The 23,758-nt window shown below is 41.5% G+C and overlaps 2 protein-coding genes across 2 annotated transcripts in view; both read left to right on the top strand.

Moving 5' to 3' along the window:
* The window catches only part of LOC136387785 (butyrophilin subfamily 1 member A1-like), a 253,376-nt gene extending 243,174 nt beyond the window's left edge, over positions 1 to 10,202 (top strand). The window contains exons 6-11 of the mRNA XM_066359823.1: positions 95 to 115; positions 3,564 to 3,584; positions 6,563 to 6,589; positions 8,328 to 8,354; positions 8,912 to 8,938; positions 9,114 to 10,202. Of these exons, the coding sequence (XP_066215920.1) occupies positions 95 to 115; positions 3,564 to 3,584; positions 6,563 to 6,589; positions 8,328 to 8,354; positions 8,912 to 8,938; positions 9,114 to 9,676 (686 nt within the window). The 3' untranslated portion in view covers positions 9,677 to 10,202. The remainder of the gene's footprint in view (positions 1 to 94; positions 116 to 3,563; positions 3,585 to 6,562; positions 6,590 to 8,327; positions 8,355 to 8,911; positions 8,939 to 9,113) is intronic.
* A 9,211-nt stretch (positions 10,203 to 19,413) lies between these two features.
* The window catches only part of LOC136388496 (uncharacterized protein PF3D7_1120000-like), a 419,710-nt gene continuing 415,365 nt past the window's right edge, over positions 19,414 to 23,758 (top strand). The window contains exons 1-2 of the mRNA XM_066360321.1: positions 19,414 to 19,613; positions 20,382 to 20,554. Of these exons, the coding sequence (XP_066216418.1) occupies positions 20,503 to 20,554 (52 nt within the window). The 5' untranslated portion in view covers positions 19,414 to 19,613; positions 20,382 to 20,502. The remainder of the gene's footprint in view (positions 19,614 to 20,381; positions 20,555 to 23,758) is intronic.

Raw genomic sequence — 23,758 nt, 5'->3', positions numbered from 1 at the left:
ATAAGAAGGGGGTGGGGCATCTCTGTTCTCTTAACTACACGATATTGTGTTTTCACTTGGATTGAGTTGTTTATTTCTTCCTTTTGCTTTTCAGATAATAGTGAACAGAAGAAAAGTAAGTACTGATAATCTACTCCCCTGTCCTTCCTTCACCTGTTCCTTATTCCCTTGTCTTCTCTTTGAGTGTCTTGGCCTTCCGACTCTGATAAGCTGCCTTTATTTACTGTCCAATTTCTCCCATTATTATCCCTGTCTTTGTCTTGTTGTTGCAATCAAGGTAACAGAGCCTTTGTGTCAAATTAATTTCACCTCTAAGATCTGGAAGTCTAGGGACTCCTTAAAATATTTTATTTATTGATTTTTTTAGAGAGAGAGGAATGAGAGAGAGAGACAGAGAGAGAGAGAAGGGGGAGGAGCAGGAAGCATCAACTCCCATATGTGCCTTGACCAGGCAAGCCCAAGGTTTCGAACCGGCGACCTCAGTGTTCCAGGTCGAACGCTTTATCCCACTGCGCCACCACAGGTCAGGCCATAAAATTTTTTTTTAAAATTTATTCATTTTAGAGAGGAGAGGGAGAGACAGGAGAGACAGAGAGAGAGAAGGGGGGGAGGAGCTGGAAGCATCAACTCCCATATGTGCCTTGACCAGGCAAGCCCAGGGTTTCGAACCAGCGACCTCAGCACTTCCAGGTCGACGCTTTATCCCACTGCGCCACCACAGGTCAGGTAGTCTAGGGACTCCTAACGTTCTTGAGTGTAAGTTTTCTCCAAGGACAGCTCAGGTCATGTGACTCAGAACCTCCCTCACTGTCATTTCTTTTCCTTCATCTGATTCACTTAGATTCCCTTAGGCAGCAGTTAAGACAGAACTCAGATACAATAAGGTTTCAAATTAATTGATGGACAAAAATGTTGTCCAAGGACCTAATTCAATAATAACCTATACGAGCAGTCTTTCAGTAACTCCTGTGCAGCGGTTCTAGAAACTTTGTACAATGTAGGTACTGCAATTAGCATTGAACACATATATATGTATACATCCAAAAACCATTTTAAATATGACAAATGTTTCATAGTTGTCCATGGAGAGTGAAAAGAGATCAAGAATATTTTTATTAAAAAATCTCCAGAACAAATATTTAAAAAATTTTACACAATTTCCTTATAATAAAAGGATTTATGTTTTTATTCAGTTTATTGGGGTGACCTTGGTTAATAAAAGTATGCAAGTCTCAGGTGCACAATTCTATCACACCTGTGTGGCAGTGTGTCCCCACCCCAGTCACGGATCCTCTGTCACCCTTTTCATTTGTGTTAGAGCACATCTACCCCATGGTGAGCTCTGAGCTATTTTCTCAGTGTGTGTGTGTGTGTGTATGTGTGTGTGTGTGTGTGTTCATCCTCTTCCTGACAAAATTTGTTTTAAGTGCACATTTTTCAATAATTCTAATTTTCTTTCTGTTTTTTACATGAAATTTATATTAATCTTTCCATTGTTTAACAAAGTATTACTTTTTTATTTGTTTTTTCAAGGTGATTGTTTTTTTATTAATACTTACATTTTATTATGAAAATTAACCTTAACAGGGTGATAGTGATCAATAAGAGTACATAGGTTTCAGGTAAATAATTCTATAACATTTGACCTGCTGATTGTGTTGTATACACGTCACCCAAGGTCATATATTTCTTTGTCACCTTATATTTGTTCCTGTTTTCACTCTTCCTCCCATTGTCCTCACCTTGTCCCTCCCTCAACCCCCCCCAGAACCACTTCATTTTTATTTATTTCTATACATTTCAGTTTTACGTAACAAAGAATTTCAGAATGTATCTGAAATGTTTTTACTCCAATCTCTCTCAAATGACTGGTACTGCGTGTCTTTAGTATTCTCTGCCTCTTTATCTCTGTGTCATCTGTCTGCTCATATTTCCCGGTTGTCTAGTCATCTGACCCCATGTTTTTAGTGTTGAGTTTCTCCTTGTTGAGTGATGTTCACTGCTGTCTTCCTCACCTCCACCCTTTCCCATCCTTTCCTTTTCCATCTTATGCCACCATTCCCTATGAACATGGGCATTCTCTTTGTTCAGAGTCTTGTTGCTGATTCATTAAGATGTTGGTGTAACTAATTTATAAACAGTGCTGGAAAACTATGCAAACATAGAACCTATGTTAGTAATTTCTAAGTTTGAGGTCCCTTATGGTGCAATTGATACTTCCCCAAACATTCTGAGATAAGAGTAGATGCCAAACGTGCTGAGTTTAGTTTCTCTAGTTATTGTTCTTTCCATGTCTGTGTAAAACACATTCATTTGGTCGAGTGTGAACTTGATGGTCACAGTTGCACTGCCTTTGAATATGTAATCCTGGAGTCCCACCTATCCAAATATATTTTGCAATTTTTTTGTCTTGAAAAATAAATTCCAACCCTATTAATTGTTCCCTTATTTATATTTATAATGACACATTTATCAAATTAATAAATTTCAGTTCCTGTCAAATATTTTTGGAAGGATTTTATATTGTAAAAAGAGTACAAACATCTCTCAATTCTGAAGATTTGAAATGAAGAACCCAAGTACTAGTGTCTTGCTATATTTCCAAACAAAATTTAATATAGACATTTAGTTAAATATCCTCCTTTTCTAATGAAAATTGCAATTATATTCTTGAGACTAATATACTCAACTTCATTTAGCTGTATTCAATTTTACCTTTAGACATGCATTTTAGGAAGATATCTCTTTAAAGTATAGATCAGGTTTCATGTGACTGATGCAACAAAAACAGCTTTGATTCTGACCAGGTGGTTGTGCAGTAAATAGAGCATGGGCTTGGGATGCAAAGTACCCAGGTTCACAAGTCCAAGGTCACCAGTTTAGCACAGGCTCAACAGCTTGAGCACACTGTTACTAGCTTGAGCACCGGGTCGCTGGTTAGAGCTTGGGATCATTGACATGACCCGGTGGTGGCTGGCTTGAGCCCCATGACTACTGGGTTGAAGCCCAAAGCCGATGGCTTGAGCCCAAGGCCACTGATTTGAGCAAGAGGTCACTGGCTTGGCTATAGCCCCTAGTCAAGGCTCATAAGAGAAAGCAATCAATGAACAACTAAGGTGCTGCAAGAAAGAATTGATTCTTCTCATCTCTCTCTCTCTTCCTGTCTGTCTGCCCCTCTCTCTGACTCTCTGTCTGTGTCTCTATCAGTTAAAAAAAACAGATTTGAATGGATGAGTGCATTAACTGTACAACTCCATGTCACAGTCATGTATCTTAAGCCATTCATAAAATAATATGCATGAGATAAAGTTCTAAGTGTTCTCTCTGACACTTCTTAATATTTTTTTATTTAGTTATTTGAGAAATGTCATTTACTTTTCTCTCTTTTCTACAAAAAAAAAAGTGGTATCTCACCAAGTTTTCAGTTTCGGTTTGTTTCCTGCTGACTTTTCTTATTATATCGATCTCTCCAATTTACTATGAATTGTCCATTTTCAACTGATCTTAATGCCTCGTGTTTGTTTTCCTTATATTTACAAAATTTTTTTAATTTTCTTTTGCAGATGAACTTCAGCAAGAAATTGGTAACTTTACTCTAATTGACACTCCTTTAGTGATGTATTTCATAGAAAAAATTATTCTTGATCTTTAAATCATTACAAACTCAATCTTTCCTTTTCTTTTTCTCATAAATTTTAAATCACCTGAACGATTTTTATCAGTAAAAGGTGATAGTCCAATGACAGATGAAAACAATACTGCACATCCCAGAGGGGAGGATGGCATTCCCTCTGATGGTGACATGTCTACTGAATCCTAATGGTCCCAGTTCTCATAAATACAGGTGAATGTGCACTTTAGACTGAGCTACAAAAGGGATTCCAATTTCTGCTCTCCTTCCTCCCCCACTTGTGATTTCACTTGGAATGAATTCTTTATATATATATTTTTTTTACTTTTTAGAAGTGAATGAACAGAAAAAAGGAAAATCCCAGCATGTAGCTCACTGTGTCTCTGTCCTCATCCCGTCTCTTTCTTGTGCCCTTTCCTCCAGTTCCCAGTGATCGTCATTCTTAACAGAGCTGTGCTTGCGTGTGACTTTGTCTCCGTATCTCATCCTTCCAACTCAGATTACCCATCTGCATTTATTCTTCCATTTCTCTCATTATTACCTCGTTTATTTGTGTTGTCTTTGCAATCAGAGAGACACAACCTTCCTATGAACAGAACCTTCTTAATAAGACACGTGCAAATTTGGGGATTTTTAGTTTCCATTGTGTAAGTTTTCTCCAAGAAAGGCTCATTTGACTTAGAACTCTCTTCACTGCAATATAGTATTTCTGTTTTCTTATTTTCCGGATATTTAATTTAAGAATGGTGGACTTTCCTCACTAAATAGATATGAAGTAACATTTTTATTTTGTGAGTAAAATTGCACTAAGAGGTATCTAAATTAAGTAAGGTTATACCTTGGGAGATGGTGATGAGTTTAGAAGATGTTCTCATCTGTGGAACACAGGAGACAAAGGAACACACCATGGCTATAAGACCACTAAAGAGCCCTGGACAGAGAGCTTAGTTGGTTAGAGTGCTATCCAGAAGCAAGGAGGTTGCCAGTTCTATCCCAGGTCAGGGCACAAATAGGAATAGATTGCTGTCACTTTCTCTCACTCTCTCTCTATCTCTCTGTCTTTAAAATCAATAAAATTTTAAAAAGAACTTCAAAGAGGGTCTCTCCAAGAATATAGAAAAAGTAAGTGCATGTCTACTACATAAATGTATGAATCTGATAAACTGAAACTATTCACAATCACTGTCTTTTACAAAATATTTATTCTATAAATGAGCTAATCCCTGAAATTTGCATGAAAGTTTTGAAAGGGACATCAACAGATTCCACAGCCTAATAAGAAAGAAATAAAATGAATGTTAGTCACTAATTCACATCAATTTTATTCCATTCATTTTCTATTTCCTTATTTAAAAATTATGTGTTTAGAAATTCTCTACTTAAATATAAGTTAAGGGGTCAAATTCTTTGACTTTCTGAGGTAAATGAAAAACTCAGAGTATTGGTTTCTAAAGCTACTTTGATGTCCTACCAACTGAAATCCAAATAAATTTATTGTAGTTCTGTTAAATGTAAGGAACAAGAAATCATCAGACTTACAAAAAGATTATACTCAGACTGATATTCATTTTCTCAGTGGTTGTGACATCTTCTAAACAGACTTATTCAGGACTTCTACATATGTTTACCATTAATTATACAAATATTCTTTTCACTCAAAGACATCCTGTTTAATCAGACATAGTCAGAAAGATTTGCAAAACTAAAACTCAATTTCAATACACTTTCATCAAGATAACATTGACATCTTGAATAAATTATAGCATTAAAACTCTCCATAAAGGAAATATGAGTATAATAAAATACTTTTTATTTTTCTGTCCACATTGTCACCATTTTTCTTTTATTCAATCAATTGCAAAAATTCATTCTCCTTTCTCATTTTTCTAAGATAAAAATGTGCTCCATGCATTTTTTTTTATTTCCTGGTTTTTGTTTAATTGCTTTTATGATTATATTTATGCTGCCAATGTTCTATACAGTGAAAATTATTAACACATTAATATTTTCTTTGTTGATTTTCCTTGACATTTACAAGAAGAGTTTATTTTTTCAATTTTACTTTTTGTAAAATCTTCTCAGTCAAATTGGTAATTTTTTCCTGACACTCTTTTTTACTGGAGGATCTTATATAAATATTTTTCTTCTTTCCTTTTTCTGCTCTTTGTTGTATCCTTAGCCTTTTACCTTCCAGGTAGACACCACAATGTCCTCATGAGCTTGGTGATGTGAAGGGGATTAGGGAGAACGATGTGGTTGTTTCCATTCATAGAAAGCTTCCTGTAACGTGGGCCCCTCACATCTGCTCTGAGATGGAGCCCATTGCTTCTACATGATGTTGTTCCAGTTCCTAACGCCAGGGTCCACCCTCCACAGCTGCTGAGTGGGATGAGCTCCTCCTTTGCTGGTCCTCCTCACACTTTGTATATACTGATGTCAGGTGTAAATTGAGACTCACGAATCCACTTCTGACCATGTTCTCAGTTTCCTAAGTACGTAAATACTGTCCATGATTTTACCTGGTTATGTTCTCTTTCTGACCACAGTTATTATTCACTTTTCATTTTTATTTTAATTAATTTAATTATTCATTAAACAAATTGCTTCTTTTCAAGGTTTTTCACACATGCATTTTTCATGTCAGTTAAGTCAATAATATATCTCTAAAGTCTAAGGTTATTTTATGAGATATCCCTACATTATTTTTAGTACCCTTTTAGAAGAATTATTTAAACTCTCATGCATTATTAATCTGTAGTAAAGTTTTCAGATGGAACAAATTTTATAGAGATTTCTTTCATTACTTTTGAAATGAGCATTACTTGGCCAATATGCTGACAGAAACATTGTCAGATGTGCAGCTCTACCTGCAGCTTCCTGATGAGGCTGAGGACACCTGTCTCATACGTGTGTCTGTGTGTTTTCTCTTAGACAGGAGGAAGGCTCAGTACAAGTCCGGTGAGTAGTGCTTTGCTCTCAGAAAGCTCCATTCATCTGTCACTCTGAGTCGTCCCCTGTAGCAGTCAGCCAGGATGACAAGATACACAAAAAGTCTATGATTAGCCTATGATTAGCAGAACAGCATCTGAGCATCATCTTCCTAAACTTCAATAAATTCCCTCACACATGATCCAGCACGTCCTTTCTCCTCTCCTCTCTCTTCTTTCCTGTCTTCATTTAATTTCCTTCCTTTCACTCCTTCCCCATCCCTCCCATGTCCTGTCAGTTGTATACGGTCTACCAGAAAGTTCTGTCCATTTTTGGAATAAAACAAAATACAAATTTTTCTTACCGTCAATAAACTTTACTAAATAATATAATTGCCATTATTATAAATGATTTCTTGCCAGCATGAGGGCAATTTGTATATCCCATTTTTGAAAAATGTTTTATCTTTTGATGTGAAAAATTGAACCAGTGCTTGTTTGATATCTTCTTATTTTTGAATTTTTTGCCCTTCAAAAAATTTTGTAAGGACAAATACAAGTGATAGTCAGAGGGTGCTAAGTCCGGGGAATATGATGAATGCGACAGAATTTCCCAGCCTAGTTCTGCAATTTTTTGATGAGTCCCCAAAGCAGCATGTGGCTTGGCATTATCATGATGCAGTACGATGTTCTTCCTATTGAACATCGCCGGCCTCTTTTCTTGGACTGCTGTCTTTAAATTATCCAGTCGCTGACAATACTTCTCCGAATTGAGCTTTTCGTTTGGTTTTAAAAGCTCATAATGTATTGGTCCTCGAATGTCCCACCATATACACAACATTCTCTTATTCAGAGTCAAATTTGGTTTAGAGGTGGAAGGGCTAGGTTTTCCGGGTTCACAATATGCCCTTTTCCTTATGATGTTTTCGTAGGTAATCCACTTTTCATCCCCAGTTATCATCCAGTTCAAGAAGGGCTCGATTTTGTTGTTCCGAGCAAGCAGAGATGTGCATATGACAACTCAATCATCCAAATTCTTCTGACTTAATTCATGTGGCACCCATCTTGAATATTTCCACACCAATCCTATCTTCCGAATATGGTCCAAAATGGTTTTCTGAGCTGAATTAAGCCTTTCTGCAATCTGCAATGTTGTCAGAAAAGGATCTTGCTCCAACATGGTCTTGACAACATCATCATCGATCAAAGATGGTCGCCCAGAACGTGGCTTATCAGAAAGGTCGAAATCACCTGTTTTGAATTTTTCGAACCATCTTCTGCATGTCCTATCAGAACCAAACACTTTCAATAAATTTCTACATGCTTCTGTAGCATTTCTTCCTTGTTGAAATTCATATCAAATACAGTGGCATAAATGAAGTTTATCAGTAGCCATGGGTACACTATGGCTTTACACATAAGACTAACGTGAATCAACCTTGTTCTAGTTAATTTGCTATGTCAGTATGTATACATTAAGTGATAAAAATAGAGAGGCACACATGCACCAAATAAACATGTGCTTATGTGTTAAAACTTGTGATAGAAACGGACAGAACTTTCCGGTAGACCTGATATATTTCCAGCTGCCTTACAGCTGAGCATTTTTATTATCATGCTTGAAAATGGAATATGAAGGTAACACAGGATAGAAAGAGGAAGTTCAAGAGATTTAGAAGAAATGGGACAAAGACAGGGAGAAATGGAAAAGTCAGTGAGAAACGGGGAGGGAACAAAAGTAAATGTCTTCCTGTTTTGTTCTTTTGCAGATTGGAAGAATGCGCCATTATACCCAGGTGAGTGACATGGGACATGATGACAAAAGACCTGTCAGAGATTTTATTAGATGAACACACCCTGTGTACACAATGCTGAAAATAAAAGAAACACTGAAGTATACTTTCAAAAACTCAAGAGATTACTCAATATTTTAACAGATGTTTTTAAAACATTACATTATAGCAGTTTATAAAATATTTTATTGTACTTGACATTGTTATTTGAGCATAGGTAGAGTGTTAACAACTGCTAAAATTTAAGAACACTAGGGAAAAATATAAATTATTTGGTCAGACTCATCTTATATCCTATTTATTCTCAATTAGCTGATATAGATTATAAATATTTATCATATAGAAATGTGGGATGAAGGGAGCATAGAATGGGTCAGATGTCAAATCACACATAATTTAATATACTGTAAAAGAGACTTTTTTTAGTACATGTAAGAGTATTATCATGGTTTGGCATTTTCTTGAATTCATTCTAAGGAATGTATACTCATCGTATTCTGGGCAGAGAGGCAGCTTAGCTTTCAAATGGTGAGTTCTCATATCCATTTTTTTCCTTGCAGATTGGAGAAAAGAAGAGTTCAAAGCCGGTGAGTCTATGATGGTCCAGGAGGGACCCTGGTCCTTACAGGGTGGTCTTGGGGAAAGATGGGTGGAGAGGAACTGGATCTACCCAGGACCAGAGGAGATCTCGCAGAATGGGAACCCTCCAGCCCAGATATACTGAGATCTTTCTCAAAATCATGACAATCTCTTGTCCTGTAGTAACTGTGACCCTGGACGCAGCCACTGCTCATCCTGACCTCCACCTGTCTGAAAATGGGAGACGAGTGACCTGGCAAGAAAGGGGACAAGATCTGCCCAGCTCCACCCAAAGATTCGAATCCCTTCCCTGTGTGCTGGGTCAGCTGCACATCAGCTTGGGGCGATGCTACTGGGAGGTGGAGGTTGGGAAGGCACATTCCTGGGACCTGGGAGTTTGTAGAGATAACGTAACAAGGAAAGGGAGGGTCACCATGTCCCCACAGAATGGCTTCTGGGCCATCAGGCTCTACAGTGGGGAATACTGGGCCGTCACTTCCCCGGAAACCCTTCTTACTGTAAGAGAAAAGCCCCTCAAAGTGGGGATATTTCTGGATTATGAGGATGGAGATGTATCTTTCTTTAACATGACAGATGAGTCCCTCATATTCAGCTTTTCCAAGAACACTTTCCATGGTGTCCTGAGACCTCTTTTCAGGCTCTGGTCCTTGGAATCAGGCTCTCTGTCCATCTGCCCAGGTGAAGGAAAAGAAGTGACTGATGTTGCAATTCCTATGCTACACTAACTCCCATAAAAAATACTTCCTTTGGGTCCCAATGTTGATCACATTTCCCAGGTGAGACACAAATAGACTGTTTCCTTCTCCTTACTGGTTCAGGTTCAGGATGAAGCTCTGACACACAGACTGATGATTGTCCCTCATGTCAACGTCCCCTCTTCCTTAGTTATAGAGTCCTCTAATTACACACCTAGAGACCCTCACACAAATGGTAGATTTTCCACCTCCTCTGATGCCTGTGACTAAATGATGACCTGTGTGTTATAAGTTGAATTATTCTGTGTGACACTCTATGACCCCTGAAGTGTGTCCTTAGAGGGAAATAGTGTCCTTTTTTCTCCTTGACTTTTTCTGCTGACTATAATGTGTCTTTATAGCTGGAACTCAAATAACATCTGTGACCATGTAACCTGACAAGGATGGCACAGAAATTAGAAGTAGCTTCAGTTTTAACAAGATCATGAAAGTATTCTATTACCCTATTCCAGAATTGTTTTTCTGTGAGAAATAAACTTTTCTACCTTTTAGACAATTACATGTTCAATATTTTTCCTCCTAATTGACTAACCAGGAGGTGCACTCTCCCTTTAAGGAGTCAAAGGAGGACGTCCAGGTGGAATGTCTAGGGGAACCCCAGGTGTGCCGCCTGGTCTCTCAGCCCCTCCTGCTCCCCCAGTGTGTCCCTCCCACTGGGGCCCCTTGTTCCTCCTGACCCACCAGTCACTCTTGACGTCACTCCTGCCCTTTTCTGCTTAGAGCTGTGGTGAACACTGTCTAGTGTCCCATGACTCATAAATGAAACCCCTGGGTCATTGTCCTTCTGTCATATCCGCTTGACAAAAATCCAACCACAGATCTACTGACCTGTTTCTCAGACCGGAGCTCACCATGCTATAATGGTCCCTCCTGTGAGAAGACGAGCTCTCTGCACATGTGCAGACCCTGTCACGGCATGGACACCGCCCTCTGTCCTCCTCCCGTCTTCTCCAGCCATGTGCACGTCCTTACCTTTGCTGTCACGTCTATTAACAATGTCACTGTCTTTCCACTGCCAACCCTGCTTTCCCCTTTTCTCAGTGTGGCTGTGCTGTCCTGCCCTCTCCAGTTCTAGACTCCATAGGCCTTCCTATTAGTGTTTTTCCATTAATCTTAATTTTCCCACCCTAGTTTGCTGGCTCAGTGGTAGAGTGTCGACCCAGCATGTGGATGTCCCTGGTCTGATTCCCAGCCAGGACACACAGGAGGAGTGCCTATCTGCTTCTCCACCCTTCCCCTCTCCGTTTTCTCTGTCTCTCTCTTCCCCTCCCACAGTCATGGCTCCATTGGAGCAAAGTTGGCCCGGGGCGCTGAGGATGGCTCTATGGCCTCTGCCTCAGGTGCTAGAATGGCTCCAGTTGCAGCAGAGCGACACCCCTGTTGGGCATGCCGGGTGGATCCGGGTCGTGTGCATGCGGAAGTCTGTCTCTCTGCCTCCCCATCTCTCACAAAAATTGTTTTATAATTTTTTTAATTAAATTAAATTTTTCAAAATATTTTCCATATTAAAAGCAAAACTATAAAATGTATCACTTTTTTTCTTTTTTATAACCATACTTTTTAAATAGTTACATAAATACTCCATTTCAATTTCTCTGTTCTCTTTCCTCTTCATTATACACTAGGATACAGGTTGAATTGTACTCCCTCGTTCCAAACTCAAAGTACCTATGTTGAACTTGTACCTCCAGTATTCAGAATGAGACCTTGTTTAATTTTCTAAGAAGAGCACTTATTGCACCATGGGCCTTCACCTCATGACCTGATCTAAACCTGACATCTCCCAGATGCTCCTCTGCCAATACCATCATGCTGGAGGCTGAGACTTTAATACAGAAGGAGGAACACTAACACTCAGTTCATATTTGTAAGCAGTATTGGCAACAAACTATATAAATCCTCCCTTCAGCTTGGGTTTCTGGTTTGATGTATATGGGCCCCTGTCTCAGGTGCATTTGGGTGCCGGGGACCCATGAGGCCAGTTTCGGGGACAGAATGGGGTAGAAACACTGCTCTCAACTGAACTGTGCATCTTGTAGCTCATCCCTGCTGGGGCTCAAAAGAAGCTTATAAGACCCACACTCTGTAGGACCCCCTCACACAGCCCATCATCAGACAGCCTAGGGTTTCTGTCTCTTCCTGTTACTCTCCGATGGCATTATATTACTGTTATCTTAGCTATATAGTTTTCGTTATAATGAATGTGGTATTATACTTTTTGCTGTTACCTACCAGACTTTTCTTCCAATATTTGTGATATACTATCTTTTACATTGCTGCTGTTTTTTAATTTAAAATATCTAAACTGAAAATCCATATTAACTATTTTTATTTTTTTTGAAATGTGTATGAAACACAGTCTTCCCAAAATTAAATAATCACTTAACAAGGGCTTCAAGAGTAGGATAAACTGTGTAGGTGAATCCACATCATAGTAATCAATTGATGCAATGCTTTGAGAGATTCAGGTTCACAGACAATTATAACAGAGTATCTAAAATTCAGCTCTAGGAGCAAAGTCGAAGAATTTCCCAGCTCACAAAGTTATGAAGCCATTATTCTACTACATCGAGTCCCATAGGTGTATATTCTATAAACAGAAACCACCTCACACAGGTCCCCACTGCGGATCTCTGCTACCTGAGTGAACTGGTCGTCTGGAGCACTGGATCAGAGAAGGGGCAGTGCTGGGGGGTGGGTGTGACAGAAAGACCACAGAGTCCACTCGCTGCAGCACCTCGTAGCAGCTAGAAGTCTGGGAAGTGTCTGTGGAGGAAAGTCTGTCCTTGGGGGCACGGAGGCCACATTCCGCACTCCTGGTCATTGAAACAGCAGGACCATTCCCTCACCTTAAGGGTGTTAGGTGAGCCCTGGCTGGTTGGCTCAGCGGTAGAGCGTCGGCTTGGCATGCGGGGGACACGGGTTCGATTCCCGGCCAGGGCACATAGGAGAAGAGCCCATTTGCTTCTCCACCCCCCCCCCTTCCTCTCTGTCTCTCTCTCCCCCTCCCGCAGCCAAGGCTCCAATGGAGCAAAGATGGCCGGGGCGCTGGGGATGGCTCCTTGGCCTCTGCCCCAGGCGCTAGAGTGGCTCTGGTTCCGGCAGAACGACGCCCGGAGGGGCAGAGCATCGCCCCCTGGTGGGCAGAGCTTCTACCCCTGGTAGGCGTGCCGGGTGGATCCCGGTCGGGCGCATGCGGGAGTTTGTCTGACTGTCTCTCCCCGTTTCCAGCTTCAGAAAAATTACAAAAAAAAAAAAAGGGGGGGGTGTTAGGTGAATAAACGAACATTTTCACTGGGTCACCAGTTGGTGAGAGCAGGAGGCGCAGATCAGGAATCAGTGCACAGGAGAGACAGATGGGCAGACAGGAAAGTTTGCACATGGTCTACCCAGAATTCCTTGCAGTAAAATGAGACACATGGAAGCACAGAGCTGTCTCCAAGGGCGCAGAGGGAACATGGAGAAGACAGAAGAGAGACCTCAAAGGAGACAGGCGAACACTTGTAAGAGTTCCCTCTCTGTGACCCTCATGTTTTCCTGTAACTATTTAACCATTTATATACTGACTCCTACTTTTTAAAGTAATTATAGCATGAAAGGTAATTACTTTTGGTTTGTTTTTAACTGAGAAATCTATTTTCTACTGTATTTGATATTTGAATTAATAGTATACATTGTAAATCACAGATTTCAAAATTTTGTTTTTTTTTTCTTTTTATTTCAAATGTTTCATGGAAAGAGTAATTATGGTAGGTGGAATTTCTCTTCCATTTCAAATGTAAAGACATCAAGTTTAGCAGGAAAACAAGCACATTAAAATGTATTCCACATAAAAAACATAGTTTATTGCTGACTTCCATACTATTTTTTATTGAGTTTGTGAGGGTGACTTAGGTTAATAAAAGGATGCAGAATACAGGACTACAACTCTATGATACATCATCTGCATACTGTTGTATATTCACCACCCCAAGTCAGTGATCCCGTCCTGTTACCTCCCCCCACCTCCTCCTCCCCCCTTCTCCTCTGACAATCACCATGTTTGCTCTCCGTCTATGAGTTTTGTAGAGTTTGTTTTTTTTTGTATAATCCGTTCACCTTTTTCACTCAGTCCTCCACTCACCCACCTCCACTCTGACACCTGTCTGCCTGTCCTCTGTACCTGTGAGTCTGGTTATATTCTATATGTTAGTTTATTTTGTTCATTAGTTTCCACATACCAGTGAAACCATATGATAATACTCTTTCTCTGACTGGCTTATGTCACTTGCATATTACTGTCCAATACATCCATGACCCAGTAATTACGCTCTTGGGAATATATCAAAAGATACCTGAAACACTAACTCAAAAATATATATCCATCCTTATGTTTACTGCAGCGTTATTTACAGCAGTCAAACTGTGGAAGCAGCCAAAGTGCCCGTCAGTAGATGAGCAGATAAAAGAGCTGAGGGGCATCTACACAGGGGAATACTATACAGCTGTGAATAAAAGTAGGAAGTCTACCTTATAGAACAGCATGGATACACTGGCTGAATTGCTTTTTAAAGTTGAATGTGGTGGGTAAGATCAGGATAACACTATTCATCCAACAACTTGAGAAATAAAGAAATTGAAAAAAAAATTGTATATATTTTTTAAAAAGTCAAAAAGCTGCAATGGTGACACTGACTGATGAAGTAGATGAGGTCATACAAGCCCATCTCCCAGCCCCCTCCCCCCACATTTGCTCATCAGTGCAGGGGGCACGACCCAAGTAGAGGGACCCTGGGGGGACAGAGTGTGGAGAAAATGAATAAAGCTGGCTGAGGTCAGAGGGGAGGAGAGAATATACGAGTAATTTTTGATATTTTCATATGTTGGAAGAAAAATAATCTTCCTAAAGAGTAGTGGCTGTTGACAAATACAAGTTTGCCAGCTTTTGAAGTATGTTTTCCAAAAAGATGGGAATTCATACCTGTAGGAACTTAAGTGTGGACACTTTCATGGCTGTGTGAGTGTCAGGTTGGGCAGATAGGACCACAGTACCCAGTAGAGCTGCCTGTATGCCCAGCAACAACCCCCTTTGAAATTACACTGAAAATATTAAGTGTCTATTAAAATTTTTTAAATAAAAAAATTCTCTTTTGAAGAAATCTTTCTTCTAAATAACCAATAGTTAGTAAAAATGAAAAGTATGAAATATACTATGGATGGACAATGTGGAATTCTGAGGATATAATCACAGCTCCAGGAGCACATTTAAAGAGCAAACGATAAATTCAGCTTTGCCTGTGCTGACCTTGAGGTACAAGCAGGATGACCCCAGGGAGACGTTCTGGAGGGAGTCCCAGGTATCGGTCAGAAGTCAGGAGAAAGGCCTGAAACACATTCATGTCAGTGATCACTGAAGCAGGAGACGGGGTGAGTCCATCGATAGAGTCACAGGGGGCAGAGCAGGAAGGGACAGCTGGAAAGCGTAGGGCAGAGGGACAGGGGGGAGCAGGGTGAGGACAGGGCTGAGAGCAGGACCAGTGACTGGCCCATGCAGACCCTGGGAGCGACAAGAGCACCGTGTCCTGGAAATCTACAGGACGAGAGAGTCTGTGTGTCAGTGCTGTGCACGTTCCAGGCTGAGACACAGGCAGCAGAGCACGCAGGACCGAGCTGAGCACGTTCAGCAGACGGACGGGGCTGCAGAGAGGACGGACATTCGGACAGTGAGGAGGCTGAAGGCAGACCATCTTTCAGAGAAATACCGGTTTATAGGGAAGAAATATGCCGCAGAATCGATCAAAGAATGAAAGAAGAATTTAGTTTCTATCTGTCTTTATTTTATCAATTTTGTTTTGTTTTTAATGAGAAGATAGCAAAACATATATTCATGTAGAGAGAAGAGCATGGACTGAGGGTGGAAGGTGCAGGAGAAAAGGTGTCCCCTGAGGTGACTGTGCTGAGGAGGAAGAGAGGGATGTGGGCGCCCAGTCCTGAGGACAGCAGAAGAGATGGCAGGAGAGAAGGCAGGGAAGAGAAGAACTTACAGAGGAAGACCACCATCAAATCCGTGGATAGAAGGATCGGGCCACAGTTGTGAGTTGACTAAGTTAATCTGCATAAGGACTGATCTGGTGGAGAGTGAATAACTCCTGAGGACAAGCCCTGAAAACCTGGGCGGGACACCCCGAGAGCAGAGGGGAGAGGGAACTGTGGGCTCCAGAGAAGAAGGACAAGTCTGAGTGTCGAGGAGGATGAAAGAGTGTGAGCAGCTGTGTTGTTTGTGCAGGAAAATCACAGGAATTGTCCCAGTTGCTTGTTGCCTCTCAGTAAATCAGTGGTCTGGGTTTGTCACCATTGGGGCTTTTTGAGAAGAGAGCCCACATGCTGCCGTGTCCCGTGATGTTTGTGTCTAATTATCACAACTTCACACCGAGCTCAGAGTCACCCCATATCAACTCAAAATATGAACAAAATCCGTCACCAGCCTTATAAATCTCCCTGCAGAAATGATCTCCCAGCATTCTGTCCGCTCTCCCCAGACACTAGCTCTTCAGTCTTTCTGAAAGTCCCTCTGACCTGCCCGTTCATTTGTCAGATTCTTCTCAACTCTCCTTCTCTCTAACTGTGCTGTGTGCCATCTTTGTCATGATTCTGGCTCTGAAATGTCCCAATATCTTTTCTTTATTTTAATGAAGATTAAAGATTTTCTCATTTCTCAACACTAAAACACATTAAAAAATGTCTAAATCAAAATTCTCTCTCAGAAATAAAAACAATATCTCTAACTTCTCAGCACCGTGGACCATGTAACAAAGGTTAACCAATGCACACCGATATCTTTACTAAGTGGGTGGTTGTGGAAGTTTATTGCTGTGATCACTCTTTTCCAAGCAGTAAAAACATCTGCATGACCACCTCACACTATCTGAAGCAGTGTGTTCAAAGATCAATGATATATAAGGAGGGAGCGAAGAGAGAGAGAATGACAGAGACAGGCTCCTTATTATCCTCAGCAGATCATTCACAGAGAGAAAATGGAGAAAAAAATTAGCAAACTTTAACGAAAGAGAATGTAAGGTATATTCTATGTGACTTACTTTAAAAATATATGTGACATCCTGACTAGGATGGTTTGCAGTGGATAGAGCATTGTCCTTTGGATCCTGAGGACCCAGGTTCAAATTCCCGAGGTCGCCATCTTGAGTGCGGGCTCATCAGCTTTAATGCAGTATTGCCCGCTTGAGCATTGGATCATGGACATGACCCCGTGGTTGCTGGCCTGACAACAAAGGTGGCTGGCTTGAAGCCCAAGGTCACTGACTTGAGCAAGGGGCCACTATCTCTGCGAAGCCCCCTAGTCAAGGCACATATGAGAAAACAGTCAATGAATAACTAAGGACCCAAAACAAAGAATTGATGCCTCTCATCTCTCACCTTCTATGTGTGTCTCTCTCCTTCTCTCTCTCTCTCTAAATATATATATAAATATATAATATGTGACAATAGAGTGATAAAAACAATTATATGAAAGATGAAATTTATGTATGCACCAGCTCACTTGTCTAAATTAAGTTACTATTATTTTTTACCATTTCACAGTTTGTGAACAGAATAAACTTCAAATTTAAAACAAGGCTGCCCTCCGGGTATTGTTCTCTGGGATTTACAAGGAACAAATCATGACCCCTTGGTTTGATATGTGATTAAATTTTATTGCGGCAAATTGGTTTTAAAAGAGCACAGTGCACTGGAGAACTCATGCCTGAACCTCCCGCCCTGCCCCGGGGAGCACTGGGGTGACTCACAGCAGGTCTGAAACCGAGAGGGGGGACCATGGAGCCCACCCTGGAGGCAGCAGGACCACAAACTCTACAGTGTGGAAAGAAATATCACTCACCACAAGTGCCAAAATCTGAGATTATGGACAGTTCTACAGACTTGGAACATCTGAGTGAGAAACAGTCTTAACTGGGGAGCAGAGCAGCTGTCTGTACCAACAAGGTCGGGGCGCCCAGGGCGGGGGCCCCAGAACCACCTCCATCACTGTTGACCTCTTTCCGCTCCGTAGGTTCATGGTGGAGAATCACCCCCATCTCAGTCTGCGGGGCGGGGTCCCCTGATCAGCTTGGAGCTCCAGCAGGTTTACTGGGTGGAAACTCCTCCTACTTCCAGTGGAATGTCTGTAATGACAGCGGGTGTTACTCTCTGGCTTAGTTCATTTCTGATTTAACTGTCTTCCCCTCGGCCGTGGGGCCGGCACTGTGACCAGGGGTAAGAGGGTCCCACTCAGGTCCCGCGCTCACGGCTGAGACATGGAAACACCCCCGGGACACCTGGTGTCTGGGCAGCTGCAGGACATGCTCTCCTTCAGGTCCCTGATGTCCCCACAGCTGGGAGAACGTTCTGGAGCTTCCCCTTCTGAGGGCCCTTCTGCACGAAAGACCATTGAGTCCTGTTCTTAATCCCGTCTTTTCATGGAAAAGAACAACCTGAAACAGCGCAGCTCTCATTTCTTCACGGGCAGATGTCTCAGCCCACGAGTTCTCAAGGCTGAGTGACAGGAGGGGGGCGTGAGCTTGGGAACTTTCTCACTGAGTCACCCCAATCTCCTTTCTGAGAGGGGACAGTACATGACGGTACTCTTGGACATGGAACAAACTTTTTTTTTCTTTTTACTAAGAGAGAGGATGGGAGGCAAGGACAGACGCCCACATGTGTCTAGACTGGGATCCACTGGGCAAGCCCCCTACCGGAGGTGCTCTGCCCATTTGGGGACACTGATTCAGCAACTGAGCTATTTCAGACCCTGAGGGGAGGCCACGGGGTCATCCTCAGAGTAGGAGGCCAAGTTGCTCAAAACGTTTGAGCCACAGCTGTGAGAGGAAGAGAGAGGGAGAGAGACAGAAGAAGAAGTGGTGGAGAAGGTTGCTTCTCCTGTGTGTTCAGACCTGGAATCCAACCCAGGATTTCCACATTCCAGCTGGTGCTCTACCCCTGAGCTCGCCAGCCAGGGCTGAACAAGCTTCTTTAAGACCAAAGAAGTACATGATAGTGATTCACAGTCAGGGGTCAAATCCGAGAAACCAGGAAATCAACCAACAGATTCTTAGTAAATTCAGGTTATGATCTGTAGGGTTTAGTTCATGTGCTAATAGGTTAAACTGAGTGCAAGTGACATAACAATTAATGAAAGGAGGTGGCCTGATTTCCTGCCCGGAGCCACTGAGAGAATTCTAACTCAGTGCTGTGGGCATTGAGTGCCCAGAGTGTCCTGAGAGCAGACTCTTGAGACTGTGAGTATCTGCACCAGCTTTGTGCACAGACACTCTGTGAGCATCTGTGGGGCTGAGATGTCAGAGTAAACAGCTCCCCTCAGCATCCTGGGTGTATTCTCCATAAACTGTACGATGAAGAAGTCTAGATTGCAAAACGTGGCAGGGGTAGTTTATACACACAGTCCTTATTCTGAACAAGATGAATACATAAATCTGGGATGTTGGTATGAGAACGTTTCATATAAATCCCTACTGTATAACTATCATCTTGAAAATAGTATTAAAAGAAACAAAAGCAGGCAAAGAGACAGCCATTCTTAGAGGTGTGTGAGTGTGTGTGTGTGTGTGTGTGTGTGTGTGTTTATATGAGCACAGAAGTAATATCTAGATTATATAGTTGGCTTTATGGCCAGGTGAGGTCTCTATCACCATCACAGGAATGAGGGAACAAAGTGCAGTCTGCAGTCCCCAGCTGCTCTCCACATCTGGAAGCTCCTCTCACATCCCCGCTGGGGCCGCACAGGGAGGAGACCTCCGGGCATATGAGCATAACTTCCAGGTGGTGAGCTTCCGTGTTGCAGAAGAGGCTTTACAGGAGAAAGATGGCCTATGACCCTCAGAAACTGATACATTTCTGTTGATGGCTCTGCCAGGTAAATCTAAACAGAATATTTTATTATGGTGAGGAAGAGCAGTGTGTGTGTGTGTGTGTGTGTGTGTGTGTGTTTATGCAGAACCTAAGATGTCAACAGAAACAACAAAAAATTGACAGAAAAGGGCCTAAATTTAGCATATTTGACCTTCATAATTTGACTATATTGTTCTTATTTCTCCCTTTAGAAAACCTTAAGAATTCTTCTAGCTCTAATCCTATCTGTCTTAAACACTAGACTGTAATCTTAGTCTCTCTGGTCCTGAGAACGTGTCTGGCTGAATCGCTACAGGTTCTGGGTCCCCTCTCTGTCCTGTGTCATCCTGACATCCCTCAGTTCTCTCCCCATTAGTGGTTTCACTTTCTGTCGGGTAAGAACACTCTCACTCTCTTTTCCCTGCGCCCCCTTCTGGAATGCAATCACTCACCCAAATCCCATCAGGAATTCACTCAGGCAGACCTTCTAAAGATCCAGAATCTTCCTTACACTTTTCAGCTTCTCACACTGCCCTCAGGAAGGAACTTGGGGATGAGAGCAGGCCTGTGACAGACAGGGCGTCCTCCACTTCCCGGGGAGCTGCTGCCAGGGGAGGTGACCTTGGTCAAAGCCCACCCCTGACCCAGGGGAGAGGCTCCCCCATCCTAACCCTGTCCTCAGTTCCCCACCGTGGGCCACGCCCAGACGCCAGTCTCCCCTGCGTCCTAGAAAGTGATGGAGGTCACTTCTCCTGAGGAAACTGATCTGGGTCTTGATTCTGTTTGCTTGCAGGAAGGAAGTGAGGAGAACGCTGTTTTAATTTACAGAGGAATCAACAAAAAACTCTTTGTGATTCCATTTTTGCATTATAACTATTTCACAGAAGAATAATACCTCAGCTGCACTTCTAATCATGGAACGGACACCTTCAAATAATGAAGACTCTAAGGAGCCCAAAGAAAACGGTAAGTTTAAACATGAGTGAAGCGATCAGGCTGGATATTTCAGGCACTGAATGTCTGAATAGAACCAAGAAGACTCTCATAGAGTTTTCTGGTGTGTTTGTAAAGAAAGTAGTTTCCACAGAAGGGCTCTCATAATCTCCTTCTAACATCCCATCACTCAGTGTTCACAGCAAACCTGTGTTAACCTTGGGAATCAGCATTGGTGAGGACATGAAGTGTTAGTCGTCAGAATTTGCCGGGTTACCAAACTCCAATTCAGGAAAATTGTTAAATAAATTAAAGATACTTAGTTTGTGGAAAAGAAACCTTTGTAATATGTGAGGATTATTTTAATTTTAAATACATAATAGACCATCAATTTTGATGAGCTGTTTAACTGAGTGGGTTAATTAGGCAGAATTAGAACTAGTCTGTATGAACTGTAAACAGGTCAAATGTGTAAGGTCCTTTTATGGTTGTGACAAAGATGAATGATTAGCCCACAATGACACACCCACAAGGGGGGAGTGTTCCCTCACCCACTGGGGACACTGGCACAGGAATGATCACTTGAGGACAGAGCAGCTGAGGAGATGCCGGGATCAGAGCAGTGGTGGGAATCTGGATTTAGGGTCATGACTTCCTGCCCCTCTCACTGCCCAGGATAATACTTCTTGGAATAAATGCACATTCCTGTTCACCCAGCACGACCTCCCTTCAGTTTCTTGCTTTCAGAAATGGGAGCCATCCTGCCCTCACCTGGTCTCCTGCTGGTTTCCACACACAAATAAAATATAATGTAGAAATTCAAGATTCAGTATCTTCCCTTTCTAATGACAATGCAATTATACTCTCAAGACTAATAAATTCAGCTTCATTTACTTATATTCAGTTATAGTCTTGAACATTCCACCTGGTATAGATCTCTTCAGTGTACAGAGCCGGTTCCATGGGACTAGCCAACAGAAACAGTGTGAACGGATGGGGCATTTCCTGTCACTCCCCTGTCACTGTCATGAACCTGACGTTTCATAAATAAATACGTTGGAGAGAACGTTCTAGGTGGTCTCTGACACTTCTGCAACATCTCCCTTTGACCTAGTCACTTGAAAAGATGTCATATATTTTCATCTTTTTTTCTAAAAATAAAAAAGTGATCTCTTGACTATTTTTTAGTTTTGTTTAGTTTTCTTATTACTTTTTCTCATTATGTTCATCATACTAATTGATTTTGAATTGGTCATTTTCAACTGGTCTTAATTTTTAGAGTCTATTTCTATTATATTTACAGAAGATTTCTATTTTTCTTTCAAAAGAACTTAAGAAAAGAAATGGTAACTTTTCTCAGACTGACACTCCTTTAGTGATATATTTCATAGAAAAGATTTCTTTACCTCCCTGGCAAATTGGCTCAGTGGTACAGCGTCCGCCCAGTATGTGGAAGTCCCAGGTTTGGTTCCCACCCAGGGCACAAAGGAGGAGTGCCCATCTACTTCTCCACCCCTTCCCCTCTCCTTTCTCTCTGTCTCTCTCTTCCCCTCCCACAGCCAAGGCTCCATTGGAGCAAAGTTGGCCCCAGACTGAGGATGGATCCATGGCCTCCACCTCAAGTGCTTGAATGGCTACGGTTGCAATAGAGCAACATCAATGATGGGCAGAGCATAGCCCAGAGCATTTCCAGTGGATCCCAGTCGGGTGCATGCAGGAGTCTGTCTCTCTGCCTCCCACTTCTCACTTCAGGAAAATACAAAAAAAAATACTTTTTTTCTTAACTGTTGTCTGTTGTTTAATTTATTACCCACCCCTATCTTTGCTCTTTGTCCATGAATTTTAAATTTTACTATCCATTTTTATTTCTGCCTCGTAGAATTCTCTCATGTTCATCTTCCTTCTCATCCTCTCTACCTTTCTCATTCCCCTTCCTTCATTTACTATATATTCTTAGATTTCTTCTTTCTTCCAGATGAGTCCTATAAGTTCACTTAAATGTTGATGAGATAAAGAGAATTGGGTTAAGAAAAATGTGCTTGTTTACATTCAAAAGATCTTCTAGAAAACTTCCTTTCACTTGGGTTCTCCAGCCTGATCCCCAGATTGGAATGCCCATTGTGCAGATGATAATATTCTAATTCTTCCTCTTTTTTTTTAATTTAGTTAGAGGAAGCGAAGCAGAGAGATAGACTCCCACCTGTGCCCTAACATGTATCCTCCTGGCAAGCCCACTAGGGGTGATGTTCTGCCCGTCTGAGGCATTGCTCCATTGCTCAGCAACTGAGGTGTTCTTAGCATGTGAGGTGGAGGCCATGTAACCATTCTCAGGTCCCAGGGCCAACTCACTATAATCAAACCACGGCTGTGGGAAGTGAAGAGAGAGAGAGAGAAGGAGAGGTATGATGAAGATGATGAGCACTTCTCCTGTGTGCCCTAATCATGAATCAAACCCGGGACACCCACACACTGGGCCGACACTTTACCACTGAGCCACTGGCCAGGACCAATATTTGAGCTCTTAATGGAAGAGATCAGACATCAAATTATCTGATTTAAGCTTTCTCTCTTGTTGAACTTTTAAACATACTGAACAGACCACAGTCAAGTATAATCTTCAGGCTTCCTATTCTACTTCCCTGAACCATGTTCTCATGTGATCCAAACTATATAAATAACTTTATATGATTGTGCCTGGTTATTTTCTCTTTGCAACCATAGTAATTATTCTTTTATCAATTGTATTAATTTAATATTAATTTATCAAATTGTTCTTCCTTTGGGATCTTTATTCATATGTTCGTCACTCAAGTCAATCTCGTATCTCTAAGAGGTCAGGTACTATTCCAAGAGAAGTCTACACCACTACTTAGTACTGCACCCAAAAGTTATTTAACATTTATGTCCCAACATGTAACATGTTATTTTGAAAAATGTAATGAAGATTTCAGTGGAATGGATTTTCAAGACATATTCTTTTTTGTTTAGACAACTAATTTTAACGGGATGACATTGACCAATTAGAGTACTTAGATTCACAGAAAACAACTCCAAATCATTTTGACATTTGATTATGTTGTATACTCAGCACCCAAAGTCAAATTGTCCTCTGTCACCATTTATTTGGTTTTCTGTCACCCACAACCTCGGTCCCCTCCCTTCCCCTCCTTCTGGTAAGCACTGCACTCTTATCCATGTCCATGAGTCTCAATTTTGTGTCCCACCTATGTATGAAAT

This window comes from Saccopteryx leptura, chromosome 1, assembly GCF_036850995.1.
Source record: "Saccopteryx leptura isolate mSacLep1 chromosome 1, mSacLep1_pri_phased_curated, whole genome shotgun sequence".
Taxonomy (NCBI): domain Eukaryota; kingdom Metazoa; phylum Chordata; class Mammalia; order Chiroptera; family Emballonuridae; genus Saccopteryx; species Saccopteryx leptura.
This window is presented reverse-complemented; position numbering and strand designations above follow the sequence as displayed.